The sequence below is a fragment of the Pelophylax lessonae genome (assembly GCF_965119305.1).
Source record: "Pelophylax lessonae genome assembly, chromosome: 1".
Classification (NCBI taxonomy): domain Eukaryota; kingdom Metazoa; phylum Chordata; class Amphibia; order Anura; family Ranidae; genus Pelophylax; species Pelophylax lessonae.
In genome coordinates, this window is record NC_138768.1 from 566114566 (window position 1) to 566141137 (window position 26572).

At 42.0% G+C, this 26572-nt stretch overlaps 1 protein-coding gene across 6 annotated transcripts in view; it reads left to right on the plus strand.

The window, feature by feature from the left end:
• WDFY3 (WD repeat and FYVE domain containing 3) overlaps nucleotides 1-26572 on the plus strand; it is a 265268-nt gene that overhangs the window by 206790 nt on the left and 31906 nt on the right. For all 6 annotated transcript variants that reach the window (XM_082259297.1, XM_082259299.1, XM_082259298.1 and 3 more), the window contains 7 exons: nucleotides 1969-2089; nucleotides 4503-4588; nucleotides 6636-6716; nucleotides 14835-14889; nucleotides 20659-20778; nucleotides 22761-22878; nucleotides 23059-23165. In XM_082259297.1, the coding sequence (XP_082115423.1) occupies nucleotides 1969-2089; nucleotides 4503-4588; nucleotides 6636-6716; nucleotides 14835-14889; nucleotides 20659-20778; nucleotides 22761-22878; nucleotides 23059-23165 (688 nt within the window). The remainder of the gene's footprint in view (nucleotides 1-1968; nucleotides 2090-4502; nucleotides 4589-6635; nucleotides 6717-14834; nucleotides 14890-20658; nucleotides 20779-22760; nucleotides 22879-23058; nucleotides 23166-26572) is intronic.

Sequence of the window (26572 nt, forward strand, 5' to 3'; positions counted from 1 at the left end):
GGAATTTTTTTATTAAGGCTACTGTGCCACTTTTCTGGCATGAACCCCTCTTGTTGTATTGCGCCAAAATCGTGAAGCATCTGCGACACTTTTGGTTCTGACAGTGCCTCGTGCATTAAATTTAGTTTGTTCTAAATTGCTCCACTTTTACGTTGTGGCAAATTGAATGTGACGCCTTTACATTATGTGCTTAATTCAAAATAAAATACTGACAGTTCAAATGTTACGAAAGTGGAACAAATTAAGACCAACACTCTTTTGCTGTACAGAGAGAAATTGACATGGACATATTTTGAAAAAGTGTCTTGTGTGCATTCTAAAAGTGAGGCAGCATGAGTCAAATTCAAGTACACGTTTTAGACAGGTGCATGAATTTGCTTAGCTTGCATGTAACTCTGAAAAATACACCTAAAAGTAGGTTCATTTTAGGATAAGCTCATAGGTTAGCCTTTTAGAGTCTTTTGGGTCCTGTGATGTCAGACTGCACTGAAATAGAGTGTAAAGCCGACCATAAATGGATCAACATTCGGTCATTTAAGCAGGGAGACCAGCCGGATTTTAAACCCTGAATGGGCAGGGAGGTTGTACAGAAGCCGATCCACTTCTGTACAAGTGCCCCATTAGATTTTCCCCACTCAGCCACTCAATCTATAGCCGGCAGTGCTGATCAGTCTATTCTGGTAGCAGGAAAGTCCCGCTGGTTGAACCCCCAAAAAAAAAACTCTATGGGCTGTCTTACCCCTAAAAGCTGATCTCCAGCTTTTAGTGAAGTTTAGGGAACCTCCTGTCCCACTCTTAGGAACAAAATATAGTCAGGCTGAGCACTGCTTAGTCCTCAGAAAGGATGTGCTGGAACTGGAGAGAGTCCAGAGAATGGCAACAAAAATAATTAGGGGAATGGAAGACATCAGCTATGAGGAAAGACTACAAGCACTGAACCTATTCTCTCTGGAGAAGAGACGATTGAGGGGGGATATGATATCAATGTACAAATACTGTACTGGTGAGGACCCTAGCATAAGGAACCAACTTTTCAGAGAAAGGGAATACAATAAGACACGTGGCCACTCACTAAAACTGGAGGAAAAACGGTTTAACCTTAAAATATGTAGGGGGTTCTTTACTGTCAGAGCAGTAAGGATGTTGAATTCTCTTCCACAAGCAGTAGTATCAGCAGGGAGCATCGATAGTTTCAAAATATTATGGGATGAGCACCTTAAAGACCACAACATACAGGGGTATACAATGTACGGTTTGTAGTCATTCATAGAATGGATTGTATTATATTGTATGAATTGTATTCTGAGAGTAGCTCCAGCTGCAACCACTGATCAACAAAAGTTTTCCAGCAAATCCGTTTGACAGAAGTTAATCTAACAATCAACTTATGTTGAACATACAGGGCGACACCGAGATCGAAATTCGGCCTGTCCCTACTACCTGGGCCAAATTTTGTTCTGTCTAAGCCCAGCTTTAGACTTCCACTGACAGTAGCAGTCAAGCACAGACAATGAGCCTTTGCACTGGGAATGTCACTAGCTGGCATAGGAAAACAATATTCAAGATATTGCAACGTTTTTTTTCCTGGGGTTTAATAAGAATTTTCATTATACAGTATATTAATATTATAGAAAGCAATGTCTAAATCGAAGTATACATCTGCTTAAATACTTTTTTTGTTGGGGAAGTTCGATGTGCAGTAGGAAGTTTTATGAATTAAAACAACGCTATATGATTTTTAGGATTTGAAAGTATGCTATATGGTTTTTATATTGTAATGTTTATGGACCAATTTTGAAGACTTCGATAGCCAAATACAGCATACGTTTGACCTGCTTCAAGCTTCTTTCACATTCCTATTGATTTCTATAAGAAGAGAAGAAATTCTGAAGTAAACAAAAGCCTGTCAACACTGGCCCTATTTGTTGCCTGTTCTTAAGTCCTAAAATACTTTTTCCTTTTTTTTAGTATGCATGAACCAATCATTCCTCGTGGAGCAAGACAAGGTCCCAGTCAGCTGAGAAGAACTTGCAGCATCTTCGCATATGAAGATATCAAAGAAGTTCACAAAAGAAGATATCTTCTACAGGTAGATCATCTTACGTGAAATATTCTTAAAGGTCTTCCCCATCCTGTGCTTATTATATATTAGAAAAAAATAAAACCGGAAAGCCTCCAAATAACAGTACACATTAAGTCATTCCATGACCCAACTGTCCCAGCAATTGTATACATTGAGTGCATGGGTAGTGAGCACAATCACGGCAAATCATTTTATATTCTTCTTCTGCTACTGAGAAAAGATAAGTGGAGACCTTGTGCTACTATCAACTAGGAACTTACCAGGCAAGCACTTAGTAGTAGGTGTGCATGTGAAAAATTGTTCTCGTCAGCATCTGATTACTCCTAATGGAATTCTGTAAAGCTTTCATACAAATAAAATACTAAATATAGCTATAGTTCATTTAAAGGATTACTAGCTTTTTCACACTTGATAATTGGGTTCTGCGTAGGAGTGCACACTATGCTTTTACATTTTCTTGCTATCTTCAATTTAACATACTATTCCATATGTCTGTTTGTATTGGAGCATTATTTGGCCTTTAAAGCAGGGGTCTCCAAACTTTCTAAACAAAGGGCCAGTTTACTGTCCTTCAGACTTTTGGGGGGCTGAACTATGGTTATTGGGAGTATAAAAGTGGGAAAAAATAATGCCTCATCATTGGTGTCATTTAGAGGAATTGTGCTACATCGTTGGTGTCATTGGAAGGACTTGTGCCCCATCATTGGGAGGACTTGTGCCCCATCATTGGTGTCATTGGGAGGACTTGTGCCCCATCGTTGGGAGGACTTGTGCCCCATCGTTGGTGTCATTGGGAGGACTTGTGCCCCATCATTGGGAGGACTTGTGCCCCATCGTTGGTGTCATTGGGAGGACTTGTGCCTCATCGTTGATGTCATTGGGAGGACTTGTGCCCCATCGTTGGTGTCATTGGGAGGACTTGTGCCCCATCGTTGGTGTCATTGGGAGGACTTGTGCCCCATCGTTGGTGTCATTGGGAGGACTTGTGCCCCATCGTTGGTGTCATTGGGAGGACTTGTGCCCCATTGTTGGTATCATTGGGAGGATTTGTGCCTCATCTTTGATGTCATTGAAAGGAATTGTGACCCATCGTTGGTGCTATTGAGAGGAATTGTGCCCCATTGTTTGTATCAGTGGATAAAATATTGCCCTAAGTGCCAGATAAAAGCAAGCAAAGGGCTGCAGTTTGGGGACCCCTGCTTTAAGTGCCGGTTCACACTTCCGCGTTTGCGGAGATCGCATGTAATTCGAAGTGCACTGCTCCTAATTACATGCGATCTCATGTTCGGATGCGAGTTCAGCCATACACTTTGTATGGCTGAATTCGCACTGTATCCGCACCAAACACGCACATGAGGCTTTTTTTGAGCCTCAGTAGAATCGTATCGCACAGTGGTTCACACTTGTGCGATCCGATTCTGTGCGTACTTGCAGATCTCACTGCGATATGCGATCGCAACTGGGGGTGTCGTTAACTTGTAATTGACACCCCCTGCGTATCGCATATGGCAGTGTGAACTGTCAGATGTGCGGATGCGATGCGGGAACACGCTGCATATTGGCAGCGTTCCTGCATCGCACAAGTGTGAACCGGTAGTAAAGGATTGCTCTGCATTTCTGTATCAGTGAATGTTTGATACAAAATTGTAAATACAATCTAATACATTGTTATTGTACACAAGCTGCCTAGAACTGCCTGTGTTAGGGGTTAGCATAGAGACTATATCCTACAGCTTTCTATGCACCATTTGGGTGTATGCTCAGCTGAGAATTAAAATGGGATGATGTCGTCTGTGTTTTTATTTGGAGAACCAATGTGTATATATAAAATGAGCAGTTTTATGTCAGCATATGTGTTTCCCATAATGAATGTTTGCTTGATGAACATTCATTGCTGGCTGAAAGAGGTAGTTTTAGGCACAATCTCAGAATGGACAAATAAGCTGCCTTTCTCTGTTGCCCATGTGTAAATATGTAACATGAGGCTTTACTGGCAGCTGCATATTTATACATACATATGTGATTATGAATTGCTTGCTAGCTGCTAATGACCAACTGTTCATTTATAAAGTCAGACATGATAAAGCCGTGTCTCATTAAAAAAAAAAAAAAAAAAAAAACAATTCCCACTCCACTTCTCTGTTTCAGTAATATATGCATAAGACTTTTTTCTATTATTAAGTAAGTATTAATTATCCTTAATGTTTGCACATCTCATACCCATGCCCCCTGTGTAAACTGATCTTAATGCTCCAATACCTGATCCAACGATATGCTGTCTTCTGTTCTTTCTATTTCCGAGTTAATTAAGACTTGATCATTTTACCATGTCGGTATATGTTTAAATGCAATAAAACCTTTGTTGATCTAATATTTATTAGTATTTTTTAATGTGATCTTTTGTGTTTTTTACACGCAGCCAATTGCAGTTGAAGTGTTCTCAGCAGATGGGCGCAACTATTTGCTAGCTTTTCAAAAAGGCGTTCGAAACAAAGTTTACCAAAGGTATGTCTATGAAAAGTGCACTTTTCACTTTATTGGTAAAATAAATTCTAAACCAGCATTATAGTGCTATACTGTGCTAACTCGCTAGGGATTTCAGCTCCTGGTCACTGTGATTATTTCTGGCTGGTATGTACAGATTTTTTCAGCCCTGCAGACCTACAGAGCTTTGATGCATTTTAAAGAGAAATTATAATGGTTTGGGGTAATTTTCCAAGCCTATACAATTTTAAAATGAATATCTTATGTTTGTTTTTTTTTTTTTTAATCCTTTGTTTCAAATAAGCATTAAATATGAATTGCAGCCTTGAATGAGGATCTGCAGAGCATTATGATATTTTGAGCACATTTACTTTCATATTCCCTATATCTGTTTAATAATTTTAGGGGGTAAAAGGCATTCCTCGGATTCATTGTCTTGTGTGTAACCTAGAGCTTGGGTTATAGACCTTTGTAAATAGGGACAGACTGGCAACTTACGGCCAAGGGAGCAAGTACAAACCAGAGGCCCATGGTTTTGCGACCCCACCCCCCCACACACACACACACCTTTCCCAATCCTCCTCCTGACCCCCATTCCAAGCTGAAGCCCTGCACCAGATATTCTCTACTTACCGGCTGAATCCGGGTTCCCGACCTGGACAGCTGGGGGAGGTGTGGGGGAGCTGGGACAGCCCGGTTGGGGCTGGCCGGGGCAGAAGAGTCTCCAGGGGGGCATGGAACCAGCCTCTGATCAGACAGTTTGCACCATCTATGCTGGGGGGAGGCCTGCGCTTTGTCCTGGTCTTCAACCCGCACTCAGTTGGTCAGCAGCAGGGACTCTTTACTTCTTTTCACCAGAAATCCTTTAGGAATGTCTTTGGCAGAAGTGGTGCAGCCTTTTTATGGGGAATCGGAGCAGCCCAGTCCTCCCCTTTTTGTAAACCAAAGTAAAGTAGATAAGGAAAATTTGTGAAATAATTTAAGCTTAAAGCTTCACATGCAAGCTGAAAAATTAGAATATAAAACCTGTATATACAATTTTTTTGTTTATATAGTTTTAACCTCCTTAGGTGGCTGCCAAAAGAGATCACTTCTTTATTGATCATTCTGCTGACGCATAACATTGTCCAATGCTTTACTTGGCTTACAATATTATGTAATGATTTTCCTATTCTTTGAAAACAAGTTCTAACAACAATTTTTTTCCAACAACTAGATACAGTTGACGTGCTATCCTATAGATTGAACACTCAGCTTTGAATTAAAGATGAACTCCAGGCACAAACAATTATTCAAATATATTTCTCAATTGGCAGAATGGATACAAATTTAAATATATTCCTCAATTGGCAGAAAGGATACAAATTCACTTTGTTAGAACTAAAGGCCTTTGTAAACCCAGTTATTATCGTGTGAAAGTAGCTGTGATATTCTCACTGTGCTGTACATAGCCTGTGTAGAGACCAGAACTGTGGGAGGTACCTAGCAACCCCACCCACTAAAGACTGCCTGTAGAAAACTACAGGAGGGGGTGGAGACCAGACCAGTCACTCTGCAAAAGGGGAGAGAGCAGCAGTGACGGGTCTTTCTCACTGGATTACTGCACAGATCTGGAAGAAATACACAAAGCACACCAAGATTCATGTAAAAATTCACTGGACTCTTGTAATTAGACAATATGTGCTTTTCCTGGAGTTCAGCTTTATTTCTGGGAAGTTTGGGGGATTGCAGAGATAAATAAAAACCACCTGTTTTGATCTTGACTTGCTGAAGAGTAATATGTAGGGGTCCCTATCTACAATGGTTTACTTGCAAACCTCCAATCCACTGTTGCTTAGAATGCTGGAGTTTTACTGGTGAAATAGCGATTTTTGATGGCCAGTTGATGGCATGTGAAATCTGCAATTTCTGATCTTTTCTAAAAGAGAACTCTGAAGGGGCTTTCTAGTATTTTACTCTGGAACATTCCCCTAATCTTATTGAGATCCTTCACTTTATAATGTGTGTAAATCAAGTATATGAAATGTGCTAGTGGCCAATGATTGACATTTTACGTTTTGTTGTGCAGGTTTTTGGCAGTTGTGCCATCTTTGACAGACAGTTCAGAATCTGTTTCCGGACAACGCCCTAACACAAGTGTAGAGCAAGGGTATGTATATCTTTTCAGCAGCATTCCAAAATGTGTGGCTTCTTTTGGATTTAAAAGAAACGCAAGCCATACTGTACTGTTGTAAAGAGGACTTCTACCTTGATAGTTAAAACCTTGCCCAAGCCACGGATATTGCCTCTATATTCCTGGCCCTTATGTTAGCCCCTTCCCTCTTAGCTTTCTCACAGATTGTAACTTCAGCTCCATGCCCCCTGCTTTCTGATAGCTCAAACAAACTATATAAATCCTGCACTTTGGATGGTTGTAGAGAAGAGAGAGCTGCAGATAAACAGGTACAACTTATGTAAGAGGATTTGTTTGTCTCTGTGTTTCACCTGAGGCTAATCATTTCACTGAGTATATGTGAGAGGATTACAACCACTTTAATGATAAATCCTTTTATGTGACTATAATGCTCAATAGCCGCAAAGGATATAATTCCACCATGTAAATATAGCAGTTATATACAGGCATACCCCGCTTTAAGTACACTCACTTTAAGTACACTCGCGAGTAAGGACACAGCTTGTTCAGCTTGGCATGACACTACTCCCGGTTTTTAACATTGGCGTCTATAGGAAATCTTGGTCAGCTTGACATGGCACTGCTCCCAAACCATAAGTGACAGGGATACCAAACTTAGGGAGCATCGAGAGGGGACCCAGGACTACAACATATCCTGTTTGTGGCTGGCCAGCTTGCCTAGGTAATCTACTATGTCATAGTCCTGAATCCCCTTAACATGCTCCCCAAGCTTGGTGTCCTTGTCACATGGTTTGGGAGCAATGCCATGTCAAGCTGACCAAGATTTCCTATGGAGCTAGTGTATTTACATGCATTGAGAAATGAAAAAAGGTATTGCTTCCCTTTAAGTACATTTTCGTTTTATATACATGCTCTGGTCCCATTGTGTACTTAAAAGTGGGGTATGCCTGTAATCACTGTGTTCAACATAGCCTTTGCTATCTACTGTATATAGAAAATCACAGCAGATAAACCAACTACAGGCTGCCTATGAAAAAAAGAAAAAAAAAAGAAAAACTCCAGAAAGGGATACAAGACGAGGTCACTGCAAAAGAAGGGAAAGTTGCAGTGACCGAGGCAAAGTGTAATAGTTATTTAATGCTAGATTATTGCCCAAATCTGGATGAAATTGACAAAGAATACCAAATTTCAAGTAGGAATACACGTGTCTTGTATTGTCTTTAGACTACATATTTAGCACAACATTCAGCTTTAAAGAGTATGTAAACCCAACATTTCATTTTCTTGATATGTGCGTGCTGTACTATGTACTTGTATGAGAAAGTATCCTTTTCTCTTTATATTGCTTGCTTTGTGTGAAATCCCTGGTGTTCCTGCTAGTCCCTCTGCTTTCCTAATAGAAACTGACCACACTAGGCAGGTGAACACAGCGTGATCAGTTCTATCTGTGTTGGGAACTCAACCTGCTCTCCTCTAATGGTCAGACATGTCCTGACACACACCCCTGCACAGCCATTCACAGGGTGGAAAAAAAAGGGGGGGGGGTGTTTATAATATTTAAAATAAAATACACAAATGTTTTACCTTTAATTTCTATTTTAAACTGTATGCGTTGTTTTACAAGATGAGGGTTTACATATACTTTAACTGCTTGCCGACCACCCGCCGTAGTTTTACTGCGGAAGGTCGCCTCTGTCCCGCGAAACGAGGATTGGTCACAGGGGGAGCCAATCCGCGATCGCTGCACCCCCCCCCCCCCCCCCCGCAATCGCTTCCCTTGGAGACAGAACGGTGGTCTGTGTTCCTCCTATTTAGAAACACAGGTCTCTGTGTTCATGCAGCAACCCCCCCTAGTTAGAAAGCACCCCCTAGGGACACATTTAACCCTTTGATCGCCTCTGGTGTTAACCCCTTCCCTGCCAGTGTCCTTAGTACAGTAACCGTGCATATTTTTAACACTGATAACTGTAGTAATGTTACTGGTCCCCCCAAAAGTATAAAAAATGTCAGGTGTCTGATCTGTCTGCCGCAATGTCGCAGTCCCGCTAAAAACTGCTGATCGCCCCCATTACTAGTAAAAACAATAAATAAAAATGACATAAATCTTTCCCCTAGTTTGTAGATGCCATAACTTTTGCGCAAATCAATCCATATACACTTACTGGGATTTTTTTTTTTTTACCAAAAATATGTACTAGAATACAAATTGGCCTAAAAAGATGAAAAAATTAGATTTTTTTTTTTTGGGGAAATGGTCAGTTAAAGTAACGCAGTGCCGTATAGCAAAAAATTGTCTGGTCATTAGGGGGGTAAATCCTTCCGTTCCAGAAGTGGTTAAAGATACCACCCAGTAAAACTCGAAAATGAAACCGCAAAATGCATGCAGAAAGCGACCCGCATTTTTGTACTGTGCTGGTGTACCCCACTTGTCAATAATCTTGTGATCTGAGAACCCTGCCTGTTATGCAAGAGGACTGTTCCAAGACACACCCTCTGCTGTTTTCTGCTGTGCTGGAAGTTTAAGGACTCATTGACACTAGCGGTTTTCTATATTGGATGATCGCCAGTCTCCGCTAGGGCACATGGAAACAATTGTAAAATTTTTGTTATCTTAAAATAACAAAAATGTTATACTTCCTATCTGCAGTTGGTTTTGCACAGAGCTGCTCAGATCCTCCTCTTGGGTCCCTCTTCGCTGCTCCTGGTCCCTCCCTCCTGTTAAATGCCCCCACAGCAAGCATTTTGCTGTGGGGGGCACCCGAGCCAAGCTGCAGCTTCTTCTCTATTCAGACACGGTGCTGCCGTTCGGCCCCGCCCCATCTCTCTCCTGATTGGCTAACTGACTTTGACAGCAGTGAGAGCCAATGGCACCACTGCTGTGTCTCAGCCAATCAGGGGGAAGAGTCCCAAACTACCAAGGGACTCGTGGACATCGCTGGATAGAGATGGGGCTTAGGTAAGTATGAGGGTGGCTGCTACACATAGAAGGCTTTTTATCTTAAAGCATAGAATGCATTAAGATAAAAGAAAACCTTCTGCCTCTAAAACTCCTTTAAAGTTTCTCATTCAAGGAGTAGATCCACATCATAACTAGGAAAATCTCATGACCCAAAATATATTTGACTCCACAAATTTCCAGAGCATACCCACCTCCAAGACATTTAATAATAGTAGGTACTCCATCTGATACAGTAGACTTGTGACTCCCCCAACCTCCCCACACTTTATCAAATTTGGCTGGCATGCCTCGATTTCCGTTATCTGTTTAACATTACATTTCTGTTTGCAAATGTTGGATAAATGCTGTTACTTCAGACAAAAAAAGTACAGAACAGTGAAATACTTTAGTGAATTAGAAATCCTATTTATAAACCCTTAAAATCGAGGATAAGCTTTAATGCTATAGATAAGAAGACGTATTCATCAGGCTGTCATTATAATCATCAAGTCTTTCATTTCCAACATTTACATTGACAAATGTATAATTATTCTGTCAGGAGGAATGAAAGGGATGCTTCACTAAAGGTTACATAGTGTTCTGAACCACTTTTAATTGTCTAGTTGAACACATCTGTCTGATAATTGGACTGGTCTCTCTAATGTTCTAGGGCCTCTATAAAAAAAAAAAAAAGTCTGAAACTGATATTTTGACATTTTAATGGGCAGTAGCGATTCCAACAGTTTTGCCTATGTAATGTCCCCACTCGTTTTCATTTTACTTCAACAAAGGTAAAAAATGCACCCAGCTAATTTTTTATTTGTAGATAGATTTCATGAAATTATAAAATTTTTCATTGAGGCTTTTACAAAAAATATGCAGTGGTTTTCTTTGAACTTGGCTAAAGAACCATCCTTGAAGAGGCTGGATTTTTTTAATTCTCATAGCATTGTACAATTTAATTCTGATTTAATTATTTCACCTTCATGCCTCACCCCTTCCAAATCAACTTTCTGCTAACATTTAAGGCCCCTTTCACACCAGCAAGACCAATTGAGTCTGCCTGTCCGTTTTTCAAGCGGACCTGATTGGACCACCCGTTGTTCTCTATGGGGCAGCAGATGTCAGCGGACATGGGTCTGCTGTCACCCGCTGGCATTCGATCCGGTCCTCTAAAAACAGACAGAGGGGGTATATGTTTGCAGTCTGTTTCTATCTGACCGCCTCATAGCTCTGCATAGCGGAGCGGACACAGACCTGTCTTCTGCCTGCTCAGCGGAGATCAGCGGAGAGATTCCCCACTGAGCAGGCAGATCCATTTGGATGGATTCCGCCTTGTGTGAAAGAGGCCTTGTATGAGCGACAGTATGGGTGGGTCATACAGTAAGGCAGCATCATTTGAAGTTGCTGAAGGCTAACTAAATGCTTTCATGAAGCTTTCAAAGAAGAATTCAAGGTATGGTTATATTGCTCCAGCTTGGACCAATGTAACTATGTATATACCATACCTGCCTGATGCCTCTGGAAGCTGGAGATCACTAAAGAAGACGCTTCTAGTCCAGTGGTCTCCACTTGCTTTCAGGTCCTGAACAGACTAGATTGGCTGCATTGTGAACACAAAAGTTGTGAAACTTGGCGTGGGTGCCATTCTGAGAATGCTTTGCATTTTCTGAATGACTGCAAAGCATCTCTGATTGGATGAGTTGGAGAGGTGGGGCTGTGACATCCATGCTGGACCAATGTAACTATGTAAAAATATACTATACCTGGAATTCTTCTTTAAAGCAGGGCTCCACCCAAAAGGGGAAGTTCCACTTTAAGCATTCCCCACCCCACTCCCGTTATTGCTGTCCCTGTTAGATTTCATCCCATTTTGTGTATTTGATCAGTGGTGGGCAGGAACATGAGAAGGAAACGCCCCAACAGGTACACAGGCAGCTATAACCGCAATTAAATAACCATCAGGCTTTTGTTGCTGTCTTTGTCCTCATTGGAGGGATTTGCTGAACTTCCTTGATGGTTTTCAGGCAGAACAGGAAATGAAGATGTATTTTAATGGGGAAATAGACAGCAGTAAAAATATTAGGTCCTAACCAGTGCTGTATTTTGGCCTAGGCCAACAAGGCCCAGGCCTAGGGCGGCAGCATAAAAGCACAGCCCCCTCCACCTGAGACTCCTTTTGACCACTGGTTGCTAGAGCCACCTCTCCAACCTCTCTCCCTCACCCCCTTTCTCTCTCTTACCCCCCTCTCTTTCTCTCTCACAGCCCCCCCCCCTTTCTTTCATCTCTCTCTCCATTTCATCCCCCCCTCTCTCTCTCTACCTCCCTCACCCACCCCCCCTCTCTCTCTCTCTCTCTCTCTCTACCTCCCTCACCCACCCCCCTCTCTCTCTCTCTCTTCAACCCCCTCTCACCCCCCCCCCTCATGAGATCTCAGGGGTTCATGGGACTTGAGTCCTCCAATTTTGGAGGGAGTCACATCTGCTAAAAGGGAAGGAGTGGGGCAAATTTACATAGGAGGGGAATTTTATTCTTGCCTAGGGCAGCACAAGACCATAATACACCACTGGTCCTAACTCTTATCCACTCTGTCCAAGGCCAAAAATATTTTAGCTGAATTTGGGCTTTAAAGTGGAATTAAAAAAAAAATAATAATAAATGCTGACAGGTAAGCTTTTTATGGCATAAGAGGTGAGTTTCTCTGTCAATAGCTGCTTCTTCTTGCCTGTCAGCCTTTACAATGCATCCGGAAAGTATTCACAGCTCTTCACTTTTTCCATATTTTGTTATGTTACAGCCTTATTCCAAAATGGATTCAATTCATTATTTTCCTCAAAATTCTACAAACAATCCCCCAAAGTGAAAGGAGTTTATTTGAAGTAATTTTAATATTGTTTAAAAATAAAAAAACAAAAAAAAATCACATGTACAGAAGTATTCACAGCCTTTGCCATAACACTCCAAAATTGAGCTTAGGTGCATCCTGTTTCCATTGATCATCCTTGAGCTGTTTCTACAACTTGATTGGAGTCTACCTATGGTAAATTCAGTTGATTGGACATGATTTGGAAAGGCACACATTGATCTATATAAGGTCCCACTGTTAACAGTACATATCAGAGCACAAACCAAGCCATGAAGTCCAAGGAATTGTCTGTAGACCTCAATAACAGGATTGTATGGAGGTAAAAAAATGTCTGCAGCATTGAAGGTCTCAATGTGCACAGTGGTCTCCATCATCCTTGCTTGGAACAAGTTTGAAACCATGAGAACTGTTCCTAGAGTGGGCCACACGACCAAACTGAGAGATCAGGGGAGAAGGGCCTTAGTCAGGGAGGTGACCAAGAACCCAATAGTCACTCTGACAGAGCTCTAGCGTTTCTCTGTGGAAAGAGGAGAACCTTCCAGAAGAACTGAGCTCTAGCGTTTCTCTGTGGAAAGAGGAGAACCTTCCAGAAGAACAACCATCCCTGTAGCACTCCATCAATCAGGCCTGTATGGTAGAGTGGCCAGATGGAAGCCACTCCTCAGTAAAAGGTACATGACAGCCCATCTGGAGTTTGCCTAAAGGCACCAGAAGGACACTCAGACCCTGAGAAACAAAATTCTCTGGTCTGATGCAACAAAGATTGAACTATTTGGCCTGAATGGCAAACGTCATATCTGGGGGAAACCAGACCACACTCATCACCTGGCCAACACCATCCCTACATTGAAGCATGGTGGTGGCAGCATCATGCTGTGGGGATATTTTTCAGTGGCAGGAACTGGGAGACTAGTCAGGGTTGAGGGAAAGATGAATGCAGCAATGTACAGAGACATTCTTGATGAAAACCTGCTCCAGAATGCTCTGGCCCTAAGACTGGGGGCGAAGGTTCATCTTCCAAAATGACAATGACCCTAAGCACACAGCCAAGATAAAGGAGTGGCTACGGAAAAAATCTCTGCTGAGATCTGAAAAAGTCTGTGCACCGACGCTGCCCATTCAACCTGATAGAAATTCAGAGGTCCTGCAAGGATGAATGGAAGAAACTGCCCAAAATTAGGTGTGCTAAGCTTGTAGCATCATACTCAAAAACACTTGAGGCTGTAATTTGTTCCAAAGGTGCTTTAACAAAGTACTGAACAAAGGCTGTGAATACTTATGTACGTGAGATTTGTTTTTATTTTTAATAAATTTGCAAAGATTTCAACAAACTTCTTTCATGCTGTCATTATGGGGTATTGTTTTTAGAATTTTGAAGAAAATAATTAATTGAATCCATTTTGGAATAAGGCTGTAACATAACAAAATATGAAAAAAGTGAAGCACTGTGAATACTTTCCGGATGCATTGTATATACACTGAGCTGTGCATGTGCAGCTCATCAAACTTTTACAGCACTGCTCTGTGATGTAAAGATGTGATGCCACGGTGGCCCGGCCAACCAAGCGAGCCAAAAAGTCCGAACCTGGAAGGAAGACTGGGAGAATATTGAAGCATCTGTGACAGGCACCGCAGGAGGGGATCACTTGGTAAGTATGTGCTAGTATGCAGTGCATATTTGCTCATTAAGGCATAAAGCTCCAGGGGGGCATTTTTTTATGCAGAGGTTCAATCCTGCTTTAAGAATCACACACAGAATTGCATTGAATTAAGACAATATTTGCTAATAAAGTATCAGTTTGGTTAACTGATCTGTTGGAATACGCCTTTTAGGTTTTTTTTGTTTGTTTTTTTGATAGTCCACTTTTCATTTATACTGACAATCTGCTTCTAAAGAATTACCTCCATCTTCATTAAAGAACTTAACTGGTATTTAGGAAGAAAAAAGTTGATTTTGACAAGAGAAGTTTCTTTTTACCCCCACCACCAAGTACATTTGTGAAGGATTTAGCTGTCAAAAAATGATTTGTTTTTGTTCTTCACTTTGTACAATAAAATCTTGCATGTTACTGTTTAGTTAAAATGTCTTCAGCAGCCTTCAATTCCTACACTACAAAGTAGACTTGCTTATAATTTAAATCATTAGTCAATCATAATTATTCTGTTATAATATACCCTTGAGACATGTTTGGTGCTTTGCAGAGTATTTAGGATGTAAATTGAAAGATAAACATTCTGTGTGGTATGAACTAGGTCACCATATTAGACTAAAAGATTTCTAAGCTGTGCATTCATTATTCCATCTTTTTGCTTTTCTCTTACCTATAGGTCTGGGCTTCTGAGCACTTTAGTGGGAGAGAAATCAGTTACACAGAGATGGGAGGTAAATGAAGTGCATGCTTTATATACAGAATGGTAAAGATGATTTCCTATTAAAGAATGTTACCCAACATTTCTTATTCCTGGCATGTGCCTGCTGTACCATGTAGCTTCCTTTGTGTGAAATCACTGGTGTTTATGCCAGTACCTCTGCTTTCCTATTAAAGCTGACTACACTGAGGATGAGAGCGCAGCAAGGTTTGTTATCTAGCTGTGCTGGGAACTCAGCCTGCTCTCCTCCAATGACTTGTCCTGACACCCCCGTTTCTCTGCACAGCTATTTCGTGGGAAGATCATTGTGCTTCACTCTTCAAATAATACCCAATCACATGCAAGGAAAATGTAAAAAAAAAAAACGCATTTTCTCTTTCGTTCGACGGGACACAGCACTCCATAAATCATAACTACTACATAAAAACGAAAGTTTTAATCTACCTAGTCAGGAGTAAGGACCTAGGCTCCCGGCTGGGATCTCTGTTCCTATCAATTTTTTTCTCCTTCCTTACATCTTTTTTGCTTTTTCACTCGGGAGATCTACAATCAACTGCGGGGCTGGATAATCTAGATCCAGTGGTCCCCCCCAGCCCAGGCAACGAGCGCATGCAGACCACAGCTAGGCGCTAGGTCAGCCACGACATAGCCTCACGGACAGAGGTTGACCCACTAGTTAATCTTCTCCAGGGTCGCATATGACCGGGCTTGGGTCTGAGTCGCAGCGGTCCCTTGGCCAACAGCTCCCCCACTTCGGTGGCAAGATTCTGTCTGGAGCATTACCCGCACCATGGAAGGGTAAGTACAGTCCCCCCCCCCCCTCTCCCCTTTTGGTTTTTTTTTGGGGTGGACACGGGTAAACACCAGGGATGGTAGGACCAGCCTGCAGGTTCCCTCCTCCCATCCTTAAAAATCCATCAGTGAGCTGGGCTTCCCCCACTCCCTTTCCCCGCTGTCTGGACCTCGAGTCTGGTGGGGATCCCAGGGCAGAGGATGCAGCAGAGACCCCTGGGGTCTCCCCCCGCTATCCACTCTCTGTAAGGGTCCTAGAATAGTGTGTCCTTCCCTGGTAGTCTGGAGGGGTCCCAGTATAGGAGACCCCTAGATGCATGCCCCACTTTTTGCAGTGTGGGTATAGTCCAGGGGTTCCCAGTGCAGAGACCGGTGCAGAGTGCACAGCGGAGTCTCCCTTAACGTGTGTCCTACCTTCAGAAGGGGGGTCTCCTTGCAGAGGATGCAGCATTGCAGAGGGCACAGGGAAAATCCTGGCAGCATGCTGTAGCTGATGGTGGCCATTTTCCCTTTGTCTGGATGGTCTTCAGTTGGCGGCCATTTTTGTGTAGCCCGATGTCACTGGGGCTATTTTCCCTTAGTCTGGCTGGTCTCCGGTTGGAAGTCATGTTTCTGTAGCCCAATGATGTAACGGGGGCCATTTTCCCTTAGTCTGGCTTGTCTCCCGCTGGCAGCCATGTTTGTGTAGCCGGATGTCACGGGGGTCATTTTCCCCTAGACCGGGAGACACTGGAGACGACCGAAGCCTCGTGGGGATGCCGAAGTTCCTCTTTCTCCTCCAGTTTCTGCTTCCTGTGCCCAGGACATATGAACAGGTATGGTGTCCATGGTGATGCTGGGTCCAAATTCTCAGGGCTCCTCCCATGGGTTGGGTGAGTCCTTAGGGGTCACTGTTCTCTCTCTCTCTCTGCTGATAGGTACCCTGAGCCTTGGGGGGATCCTTTAGTAGTGCCAAAAGATAGTTTTTCTAATGCAAGGACTTCCTTTCCTTATGGAGCCTCAGGGTCACATCTCCCCAACTGACCCCCTCATGGAGGTGGCAGGTCTCTCGGAACCCCAGCTTCCCATGGTTGCAATTACGGTGGTCCTGCTGTCCTTAGTGTCCCGGGTGGAAGTGACATGTGGGCAAAGGCCCAAAAGGAAGCTTCCCCTGCCTTTCCCTGCTCAGTCTATCTCATCTAATTCTGAGCGTGATGCCGCCATGGATGCGGCCCATCCAGGAGGACCTAATATCACACCCCCAGATTCTTCCGATAGTGAGGAGGATTCCTCCATGGTCTCAGCAGCAAATTATTAAAAGCGCTCGTAGATGCACTAATCACTGCAGTGCATATGACTTTAAAAATGGAGGATGCAGGTGATGTAGCTATGAATGTGTCTGTGTCCTTTGGTACGCATAAGTCACTTTGCACTCCAAAGGTGTTTCCTTATGTGCCTTATTTTGACAAGTTTTCCTGTAAGGAATAGGAACAACCAAAATTACCCTTTGTGTTCCCCAAAAGTTTTGCTGTATGTTACCCTTTTGAGGGGTCACTTTTAAAAAAGTGGACTAGTCCACCAGTGGTGGACCCTCCTGTTTCCAGGTTGAACAAAGCTACCATGATCCCAGTAGAGAAATCCCCGTCCTTTAAGGACCCGGCTGACAGGAAAGCAGAGGCTGTGGCATGCAGCATGTTTACTATGGCTTGTTCGACATTGCGGCCAGTCTTTGCCTCAGCCCTGGTGTCTCAGACCCTAACTGAATGGGCCAAGCTTTTGCGCCAGGGCCTGGGGGTGAGCAGGTCCCCGCTGCGTATGTTGATTTAGCGGACCAGTTGGTCCATGGGCTGCAGTTTATTTGTGATGCAGCTTTGGATACTGCTCCTGTGCTGTCCAAACTTTGTTTCAGCGGTGGTGATCAGGCGCATGCTGTGTCTTAAGAATTGGTCCGCAGACCAAGCCGCTAATAAAGCTCTCATTGATCTGCCCTTTCAAGGCGATCGCCTGTTTGGGGCTACCCTGGATGACATCAATAAGGGTATCACAGGGGGGGAAGAGTACCTTCCTGCCATAGTCTAGGAAAGGGAAGGAGCCTCGTCGCATACTGGGGCCCTCCTCCTCAGCACATTAATAATTCATTATTTTGTGCTTCTGGGATGGAGAATAAGGAAAATAGATCTTTCAAATCTTCCCTAGGAGGTTCCAAGCATCCTTGGTCTGGTAGGCCTATAGCTAACTTCTCCGGACCTGCAGACAAGACCCCTTCAGCATCAAGGTCTGCCCTCAACTATAATTGGGGTGGGGGAACATCTTTGCTGGTTTCTGGCCTCATGTACCTCCTTCATGAGTGTCAAGGGGATAAAAAAAATTATTATTTTGGGGGTACCCAGAAAGGGGGACAAAGCTGGTCCTTTTCAGTTTTTTTAGGTCCTGGGAATCCTTGTGCGAATTTAATTCCTGCAGATACCGCAGGCGTCCAAGGGCCATAGTAAGGCCAGTACCATCCTCGGCTCAGGCTTCTTCTGCAATTCCTGTGAGGAATCGAGCGAGGATCTTTTCCAATCAGTCAGGTGGCCATAAACGTCCCTTGGGGGCTTCCTCTCAGAGAAGACCAGTTGTATTAAGGGTTGATCTACCATCCTGCTTTACAGTCACTGGTTTTAATGGTTTAGCTATTGAAAGCCAGGTACTGGGGGATAGAGCTCTGTCTAGATCGTGATCCCTACTATGGGGAAGGCGAAGAAGTCGTCTTCCAGCAAGATATACTATCCTACGTGGAAAGCGTACATTTCTTGGTGTGATTGGCGCTCCTCCTCGATCCTTTTCTGTGGCTGGGATCTTAACCTTTCTTCCACAGAGCGTTGATCAGAAGTTGGCCTTGAGTACCATCAAGGGCCAGGTGTCTGCCCTGGCAATCTTCTTTCAGCGACTCCTAGCAATGCACTCTTTAGTTCCTATCTTCATTCAGGGGGTTCGACATGTGGCTCCACCTGTACGGTCTCTCTTGCTGTCGTGGGATTTAAATTTTGTAATTTCGGTTGTCCAGAAACCTCAGTTTGAGAATATTCGGGAGATTCCCTTGCCACGTTATCCCCGAAAGTGACATTCTTGGTGGCTATTACCTCGGCCCGCAGGGTATCAGAATTGGCAGCATTATCCTGTCGCAGTCCCTATTTAGTGGTCCATAGGGATAAAGTGGTTCTTCGTCCCTGTCCATCATTCCTTCCCAAAGTTGTCTCTGGCTTCCATTTGAATGAGGACATTGTGTTGCCTTCCTTGTGTCCCAAGCTGGCTCATCCCAGGGAATTTGCTTTGCATACCTTGGATGTGGTTCGTGCGATTCGGGTGTATCTGGCAGCTACTGAGTCCTTTTCGGAGGTCAGACTCGCTTTTTGTGGTTACAGATGGACCAAGGAAAGGGCTTGCCGCTTCTTCGGCTACCATCCCCAGATGGATCAGGCAGATGGCGACACAGGCCTATTCCATTAAAGGTCAGATTCCACCTTTCCCTGTCACGGAATTCTACTCGGGCGCTGAGCACTTCTTGAGCCTTCCGTCATCCGGCACAAATATCGCATGTTTTCAAGGCAGCCATGTGGCATCTGCGGATCCTTCTTTCGGCGCAAAGTTTTGCAGGCTGCTGTTTAAGAGGGGCTGTTCCCTCTTGAGGGGTGTTTTTTTCTTTAAACTTTTTTTTTTTCATAAGGGGCTCTTGTGACCCAGTTAAGGCTCCTGTATCCTGGTTAAGGGCTGGTATGTTTAGCCTTGGGTATTTTCCCCACCCATAATTTTCCTTTTGGCTCTGCTTTTGGACATCCCAGTAGTTATGATTTATGGAGCACTGTGTCCGTCGATGAACGAAAGAGAAAATGGGATTTTTGTACTTACCGTAAAATTAATTTCTATGAGTTCAACTGATACAGCACCCACTCCTTGGAGGAGGCAATATAACCCAGTAGGTATGATTTATGGAACCCTGTGTCTGTCGATGAAATAGATTTTACGGTAAGTACAAAAATCCCTATTTTTTGCTGCACATTATTGGATGATGGAAGTCAGCAGAGCTCCCTCTCATTTACTAAGCTCTGGAGCAACCACACTTGCAAAGAACACAGTCTATTTGGTTTTGGTAAATCAACCCCTATGTAATGTGCAGTGAACCCAACCTCTTTCTCTGCTCACAGGCCAGCCTGTATTTTCCTTTATTCCTTGCAATCAGCTGGGTGCTATGGCCCTGGAGTCCTCTCTTGCTCCACTGTAGTTCAGCATTAAAATAACGGGCCACGCACTCAAACTGTTTAACTCCAGCCTAGGTTTATTGCCATGTTAGCACACTGCTCACTCCCACCCACAGCCTTGCCCCCAACATGTTTCACCCACAGCAGGGCTTAATCATGATTAAGCCTTGCTGTGGGAAAAACATGTTAGAAGCATGGCTTTAGATGGGAGTGAACGGTGTGCTGTCATTTCAATAAACCTGGGCTGAAGTTAAACGTCTTTGATGCGTGGCTCTATATTACTAATCTATAATGTGGGCGTTTACATAATCTATTAAAATTCTATCTAATCAAGCATTTTACTTGTGCAAAAGAAAGTTGATCAGCACACTATGGAGAGTCCTTCCAAGGTGGGCATTGCCATAGCTTATTGATGTACAGCAAATTGTACAAGCAGATTGTAACATGGATTTAGCTTTAGGGATGGCCTAGCACATTACTGGCCCAACACTAAAGAAGACTGATCATCCAGCCTGTATGATTCTGTTTGTTCGTGCCTGTCTGATCCTGTTTGTTGTGCAAGCATGCTTGAATATAAAACAGTGCCTTGCTGATTTTTGAGTTAGATCTGGCACTCGGTTAAATCACCACTCAGCGTGACTTGTCGCCTGGCTGCTATGTGATTTATATGCTATTTTATCTCCCAGCATCCCTTAGAGATAAGCCCCACACAGTATGCAAATTGCTCTTTTTTTCTGCTGTTTGGTTAATCTTCTCCTTTTGTCTTTGCACAGAGGGGAGAAATCAGCAATTTCCAGTACCTGATGCACCTAAACACTCTGGCAGGCCGATCATACAATGATCTCATGCAGTACCCTGTCTTTCCTTGGATCCTGGCGGATTTTGATTCGGAGGTAATGATCGCTTTCTAATACTGCTTCACTGATTGTTTTATTTAAAAAAAAAAAAGGCAATAGTTTTGGCTTCTGTGAATATGGTTTAAAAGCTATCCTGCTGTTGAAAAAAAATGGTAAAAAGGACACTAATGATAAAATGATTTAGTATTAGATTAACATCATGTCTTTGTTCCCCTCTGGGCACAGCTGCTTGTTTTTAGCATGGATAAATACAAAATACAGAGCCTTTTAAACACATTGCTGCTGTGAATGTGTATACTTTATTTACTGCAAGTATCATTTCTGCAGTGGGGTATTTAAACTGCATGGACTCTAGCGTTTGCCCAAGTTTTTAGACCACACATAGAACTGCAAAGGCTTTCAAATATACCCTAATCTGTTAATATTTCAGTATAATATTGATTTTTTATTTTTTTTTAATTTTATAACAATTTTTATTAAGTTAAAAGTATCAGGCCTGTGCTACATCATTATGTTTTAGGGTCTTCAGTGCGTAGGTTCCATTTCAGCTGAACAAAAAATCCATGGAGGTATTCTGTCTCTATTCATCTTAATTTCGATTTCCCTTCAGAACCATAAAAAAGGGTTTCAATGAAGAGAAGAAAGATTCTCCATGTTTCCTCCAGAGGGGCTAAATTTATTGGTGAAACTTGACCTCGGGGCTCTTAAAAAATCCCATAGTCGAGTTTTACAGAGTCCACATTAATTTTTTAAAGTATGTCTAAAGACCAAACTTTTTTTCATGTCAGATCGAGTGTGGTGGGGGACTGCTTCATATTTGTCTCAATATGGAGATTTCCCTACATAGAAAGTTATGGGAACAAGTTTCTCCATCAGAAAACGTCCGCTCTACTCCTGCTCTGGTGGCAACCCAAAATTTTGGATTTGATGAAAATACTTCTTTGAATACTTGTTAGTAATGTAACCCTGTAGCCTCCCCCCCCCCCCCCCACACACACACACACACACAACTACTACTTATGACAACAGTGAGGTTGTTGTGATGACACGTGCGCGTAACATTTTAGGCCCTCCTTTATGGAGTACCTTACATGGTAATGTAAGTAAATATTGACAGTTATGTAGATATGACCATTTGTGCCCCAGGGGAATTGCATTTTTTTTTTTTTTTTTTTTAAGAGGAGTTTTAGTCCCCAATCAAATTTTGTTTTGTCAACTTTATATGCCACATTCAGCTGGTGTCTATAGTGTATTCCTTTTAGTTTCAGTTTAAATAAAGAACAGCTACCTTGATCTCCGAAGCTGGCAGGGTCCATGTCAACTGTGGGCATCTGAAGCCCTCTAGTATCTATTTCTGGGATTAGATGCAGCTGGCTACCCAACATGCACCTCCCGTCCTCGCGCCTGCGTAATGATGTCACCGCGTGGCGCTCCTTCCTCCTGAAAGGTTGCTTTAGCAGTGGCAGTGTCGGCGGAAGTTCCCGCTCTGTTGCTATAGCAACCTCTCAATCATGACATTTCGGTCCTCCCGTGCGCGCAATTTCCGGTCTGGAAATAACGTGAGATTTCGTCACTAGGCGATTCACAAGGACTTCTGGGATACATGATGCCGCTATCCCAGGAGCCCTTGCAAATCGCCTAGTGACGTAATCACCTAGGCCAAGGCACCAGGAAATGCAGCAGACAAAAGAAAAAAAAAGGTATTTTAGTACAAAAATAAAATTTTAAATAGCCATTTTGAAAAGCGCTTGTAATTCCTAAAACACACATTAAAAGAAGAAAAAATGGGTGGAACTTCGCTTTAATACTGACATATGCAAACTACGTGCATGAGTTGACAGTAGATTTTTTTTATATTTTTTGGTAATTTTTGTCCTAGGACAATGTCGTTTTCCTAGGACAAATACCAACATATTCTTTTTTCCCTTTAGTGATAACAAGTGTACTATTTTTGAATTGATTTGATGTGAAAATGGGACAATTTTGTAATGTTAAAATGTTTGACATTTTGATTTAAGGAGCTGGATTTGACAAATCCCAAAACATTTAGAAATCTTTCTAAGCCAATGGGAGCCCAGACTGATGACAGGCTTGGACAGTATAAGAAACGATACAAGGACTGGGAGGATCCAAATGGTAAGGTCCTAAAATTACAGAATGCATAAGAAGAAAAATGTAAATTAAAATACGATAAATTCCAATCACTGTGTTTTGTGAAAATGTTCACACTATGGAATGGAAGTGGCAGTATTCTCTTTTGGATACTTCAGAAAACCACACACTTTGTCATTATTCTAATGTTTTTTTCTTTTACAGGGGAGACACCTGCATACCACTATGGAACCCATTACAGTTCTGCTATGATTGTGGCGTCTTACCTTGTTAGGATGGAACCATTTACTCAGATCTTCCTTAGGCTTCAGGTATGGTACATTTAGGATAGTTCAAATCTGAAGGTTTTGGAAAACAGAGTATGCTTTTGTTAATCACCGGACAGCAATAATCTGCCTAAATCTTTATCTTGAGTAAATTACCAATGGCATCACTAGGGTTGGTGTCACCTGGTGCGGTACACCAGCCCCTGTAAATAATGTGGTTGGTGCCTGCACGCTGATCCATGTGCTTTCACAAATAGGGGTGACATTATTGCCGTTGGATATCACTTCCTACTTGATGGTGTCACCCGGGTGCGGTCTGCACCCCCATTGTGATGCCACTGTAAAGTGTGTATGTAATTCTACCATTGATTTATCAATGGTGGACTCTATCTCATTTTGGAAAGAACAGAAAAGTGTTGTCTTGTATTTTTTTTTTGTTTTCCCCTGTTGGAAAGATTTCCTATTCCTGCAAGCAAAGGAAGTAGTCAGAAATCTCCAATGGAGACATATTGCTAGTAGAGGGGTAGGAAGGGTTAGAACTTGTACTTGCTGTCTGTACTGTCCAGCCCTGCTGACATCTACACTCCTCACTTCTTTTACACATTTAGCGAGGTGAAGGTTTTTAGCATGGGTCATAGACAGAAGTAAAATCTTTTGGCTAAAGTTATGCTTTAATAAAAGCAAAACTCAGTTTTCTTGGCTGTATAGGGCACATAGGAAAACCCACCTGTACCATTTGGCTCATACGCTTCCCCCTTCCTATGGCCTTTCCTCCTCTATCCTCTCGCTGGACCCAAAGTCCCCTCCCTTTGTTTTCAGTATCTATCCTACCTACAGCAACTTACCATGTATTATTTTTTCCTTTTTTTTTTTTTTTTTTTTTTCAAAAGTGGCCTGTTCTTCTATTTTCCTGCAGTTAGATTTTGCAGCAAAAAATAATAATGTACAAAGAAATGGTGTAAATATGGATCAAAGCATCATCCTTTTCATTTAAAAGCATGTTTTGAAGCAATGTTTTTCAACTAAAACTAGTTACTACTTTTATAACCATACTTATCAAGTACCTTCCAGATATGGGTCAGCCTTTTTCCAGAATCCCTTATCATGCATACATTATATAATAGGTATTTCCTATTTCTGTATACAGATTTACAAAATTAACATTGAGTTTTCCAAAGTATCTAACATAATGGCTTGCATCTGTTTTATGCATTATTTATTTTCTTGAACCCTAAAATGGATGAATTTACTTTGACATGCAGAACTATTCCATGAGCACATCAGAAGTACCACCTACAGTATATGTACCAGTGATTGATAGCCTGTACTTTAAATATCTGAACTAATCATCCATTGGCAGCAATTATTAAGGGGGAGGTAAAAAAGCAATGTGAGCTACCTAAACATATGTTCTTTAGGCACATACGAAGCAGGTGCCTCACTAGGCAAACATGGGAGTTAACCCTGGGAATACTGACAGCCCATTCCCAGAGCACGTAGTAAGGGCTGCATAAAGATATGAGCGTGCACATGAGCTCCTTTATTACTTATTACAACCCCTAGTCACTGCACATAAACCATGTACAGTACACCCCAAATCTGTTTATATTATATTCAAATTGTTAAGCAGTATACATTGTACTGTATGTTACTGTATTCATTCCACACCTCTACACTCTGTATACTTTGCTGTACATAAACTACTCACTGCTCAGCTGTATACACTGTACTGTGTACTATATGCTCCACGCTGCTCAGCTGTTTACATTTGTACATTTCAGTGTCCATTTTGTACCCGTTACTGTATATATGTATATATATATATATATATATATATATATATATATATATATATATATATATATATATATATATATATACACACACACACCATAGTACATTTACATTCTATGCTGCTACGCTATACATTATATGCACCATGGGGCTCGACTTTACAAAATCTGCTGTGAGTTTTATACTCCATGTTGCTTAGCTGTATACAACAAAATACATTCTAAAACAGATGCTGCTTCACTGTACAGTTCATGCTGTACATCATTTACACTACTACAGTGTCTTGAAAAAGTATCCATACCCCTTGAAATTCTCCACATTTTGTCATGTTACAACCAAAAACTTAAATATATTTTATTGGGATTTTGTGTGATAAACCAACACAAAGTGGCACATAATTGTGAAGTGGAAGGAAAATGATAAATGGTTTCAACATTTTTTACAAATATCTGAAAAGTGTGGCGTGCATCTATCAGACTATCAGCGTTCTCCTCAATGCCTTACAAGCGCTGGTAATTCTTCATACTTGGATCTTGAAGAAGCCCCTGTACAGGGGCGAAACACGTTGATCCAGAATTACCTACATCGTATCTATTTGATCCCGCCAAGTCGGGGGCATTATATGTATAGTGAATTGTGTTACTGTTACACTGATCTGTAGTATGATTTTAACATTTGATGTATCAATAATTCATTTTTTTATATTTGTGGATTATAGATTCAGTATACATAAGATACCAGAATATTTGGCACCCTAAAATCCCCCCTTTTTTCCCCAAGTTGAGACAAGGTGGGGGGCCTCCTCCTTTCAGTTCTATTTGGGGATAGTGCCATGGGTTTTTTCCTGATTGTTGCTTCCTCTATGAGAAGTCTCCCCCTACCTATTCATGAAATAATCAAAAAACATCCACATCAGCATATTGACAGTGCATAACCGCATGAATTTAAGTGTCCAATCCTGTATCTCCTTGGTGCACACCAATTCTAACACCAAGTGATCTGCCACCAATTAACCTACATGCTCACCTTCCAATCACACCTAACAACAGATCCCAATACGCCTTTTTTTTTTTTTTTTCTTTTTTTAATCCTGTTCTTCCAATATCTCCTGATTCAACAACACTTTACTGCGTATGAATTTCAGCTTTCGGATTACCAATCTTCAGCGTTCATATATAAGCTTGAAACCTCTTAACATGGTAGCTAGCTGAGCACAGCAGCCATCAAAGACATAAGCTTAAAATGTTAGTGAATCTGGAGATATTGTAACCACTGTATAAGATCCCCGAAGGGGGAATAGCGTACATGTTTACTTCAATTCCAGGTAAGGGCACACTTTTGCTACATTACCAATACTGTCAATTCTTTCCCCTTGGATTAATTTGATAGTAATTGCTTTCATGATTATGATCCTCGTGTGCCCAAAAACAAGAACACATTTTCTAAAAAGAGCACAGTCCTATATGACTTTAACTTTTCTCATGTCTCCAGAAGCAGAATGGTGCCTTATTGCCAAAGAAAAGACACTGTGCTATGTTAGCAGCAATGTAATGTTCCAGGTGTGATGCCATGCTACTAATTTAATATAGGGAGTAATGTAATACACATCAGGAACTTTTTGTTTGTTATTGTCGAGCTTAAACCCTGAGCCTCCATCT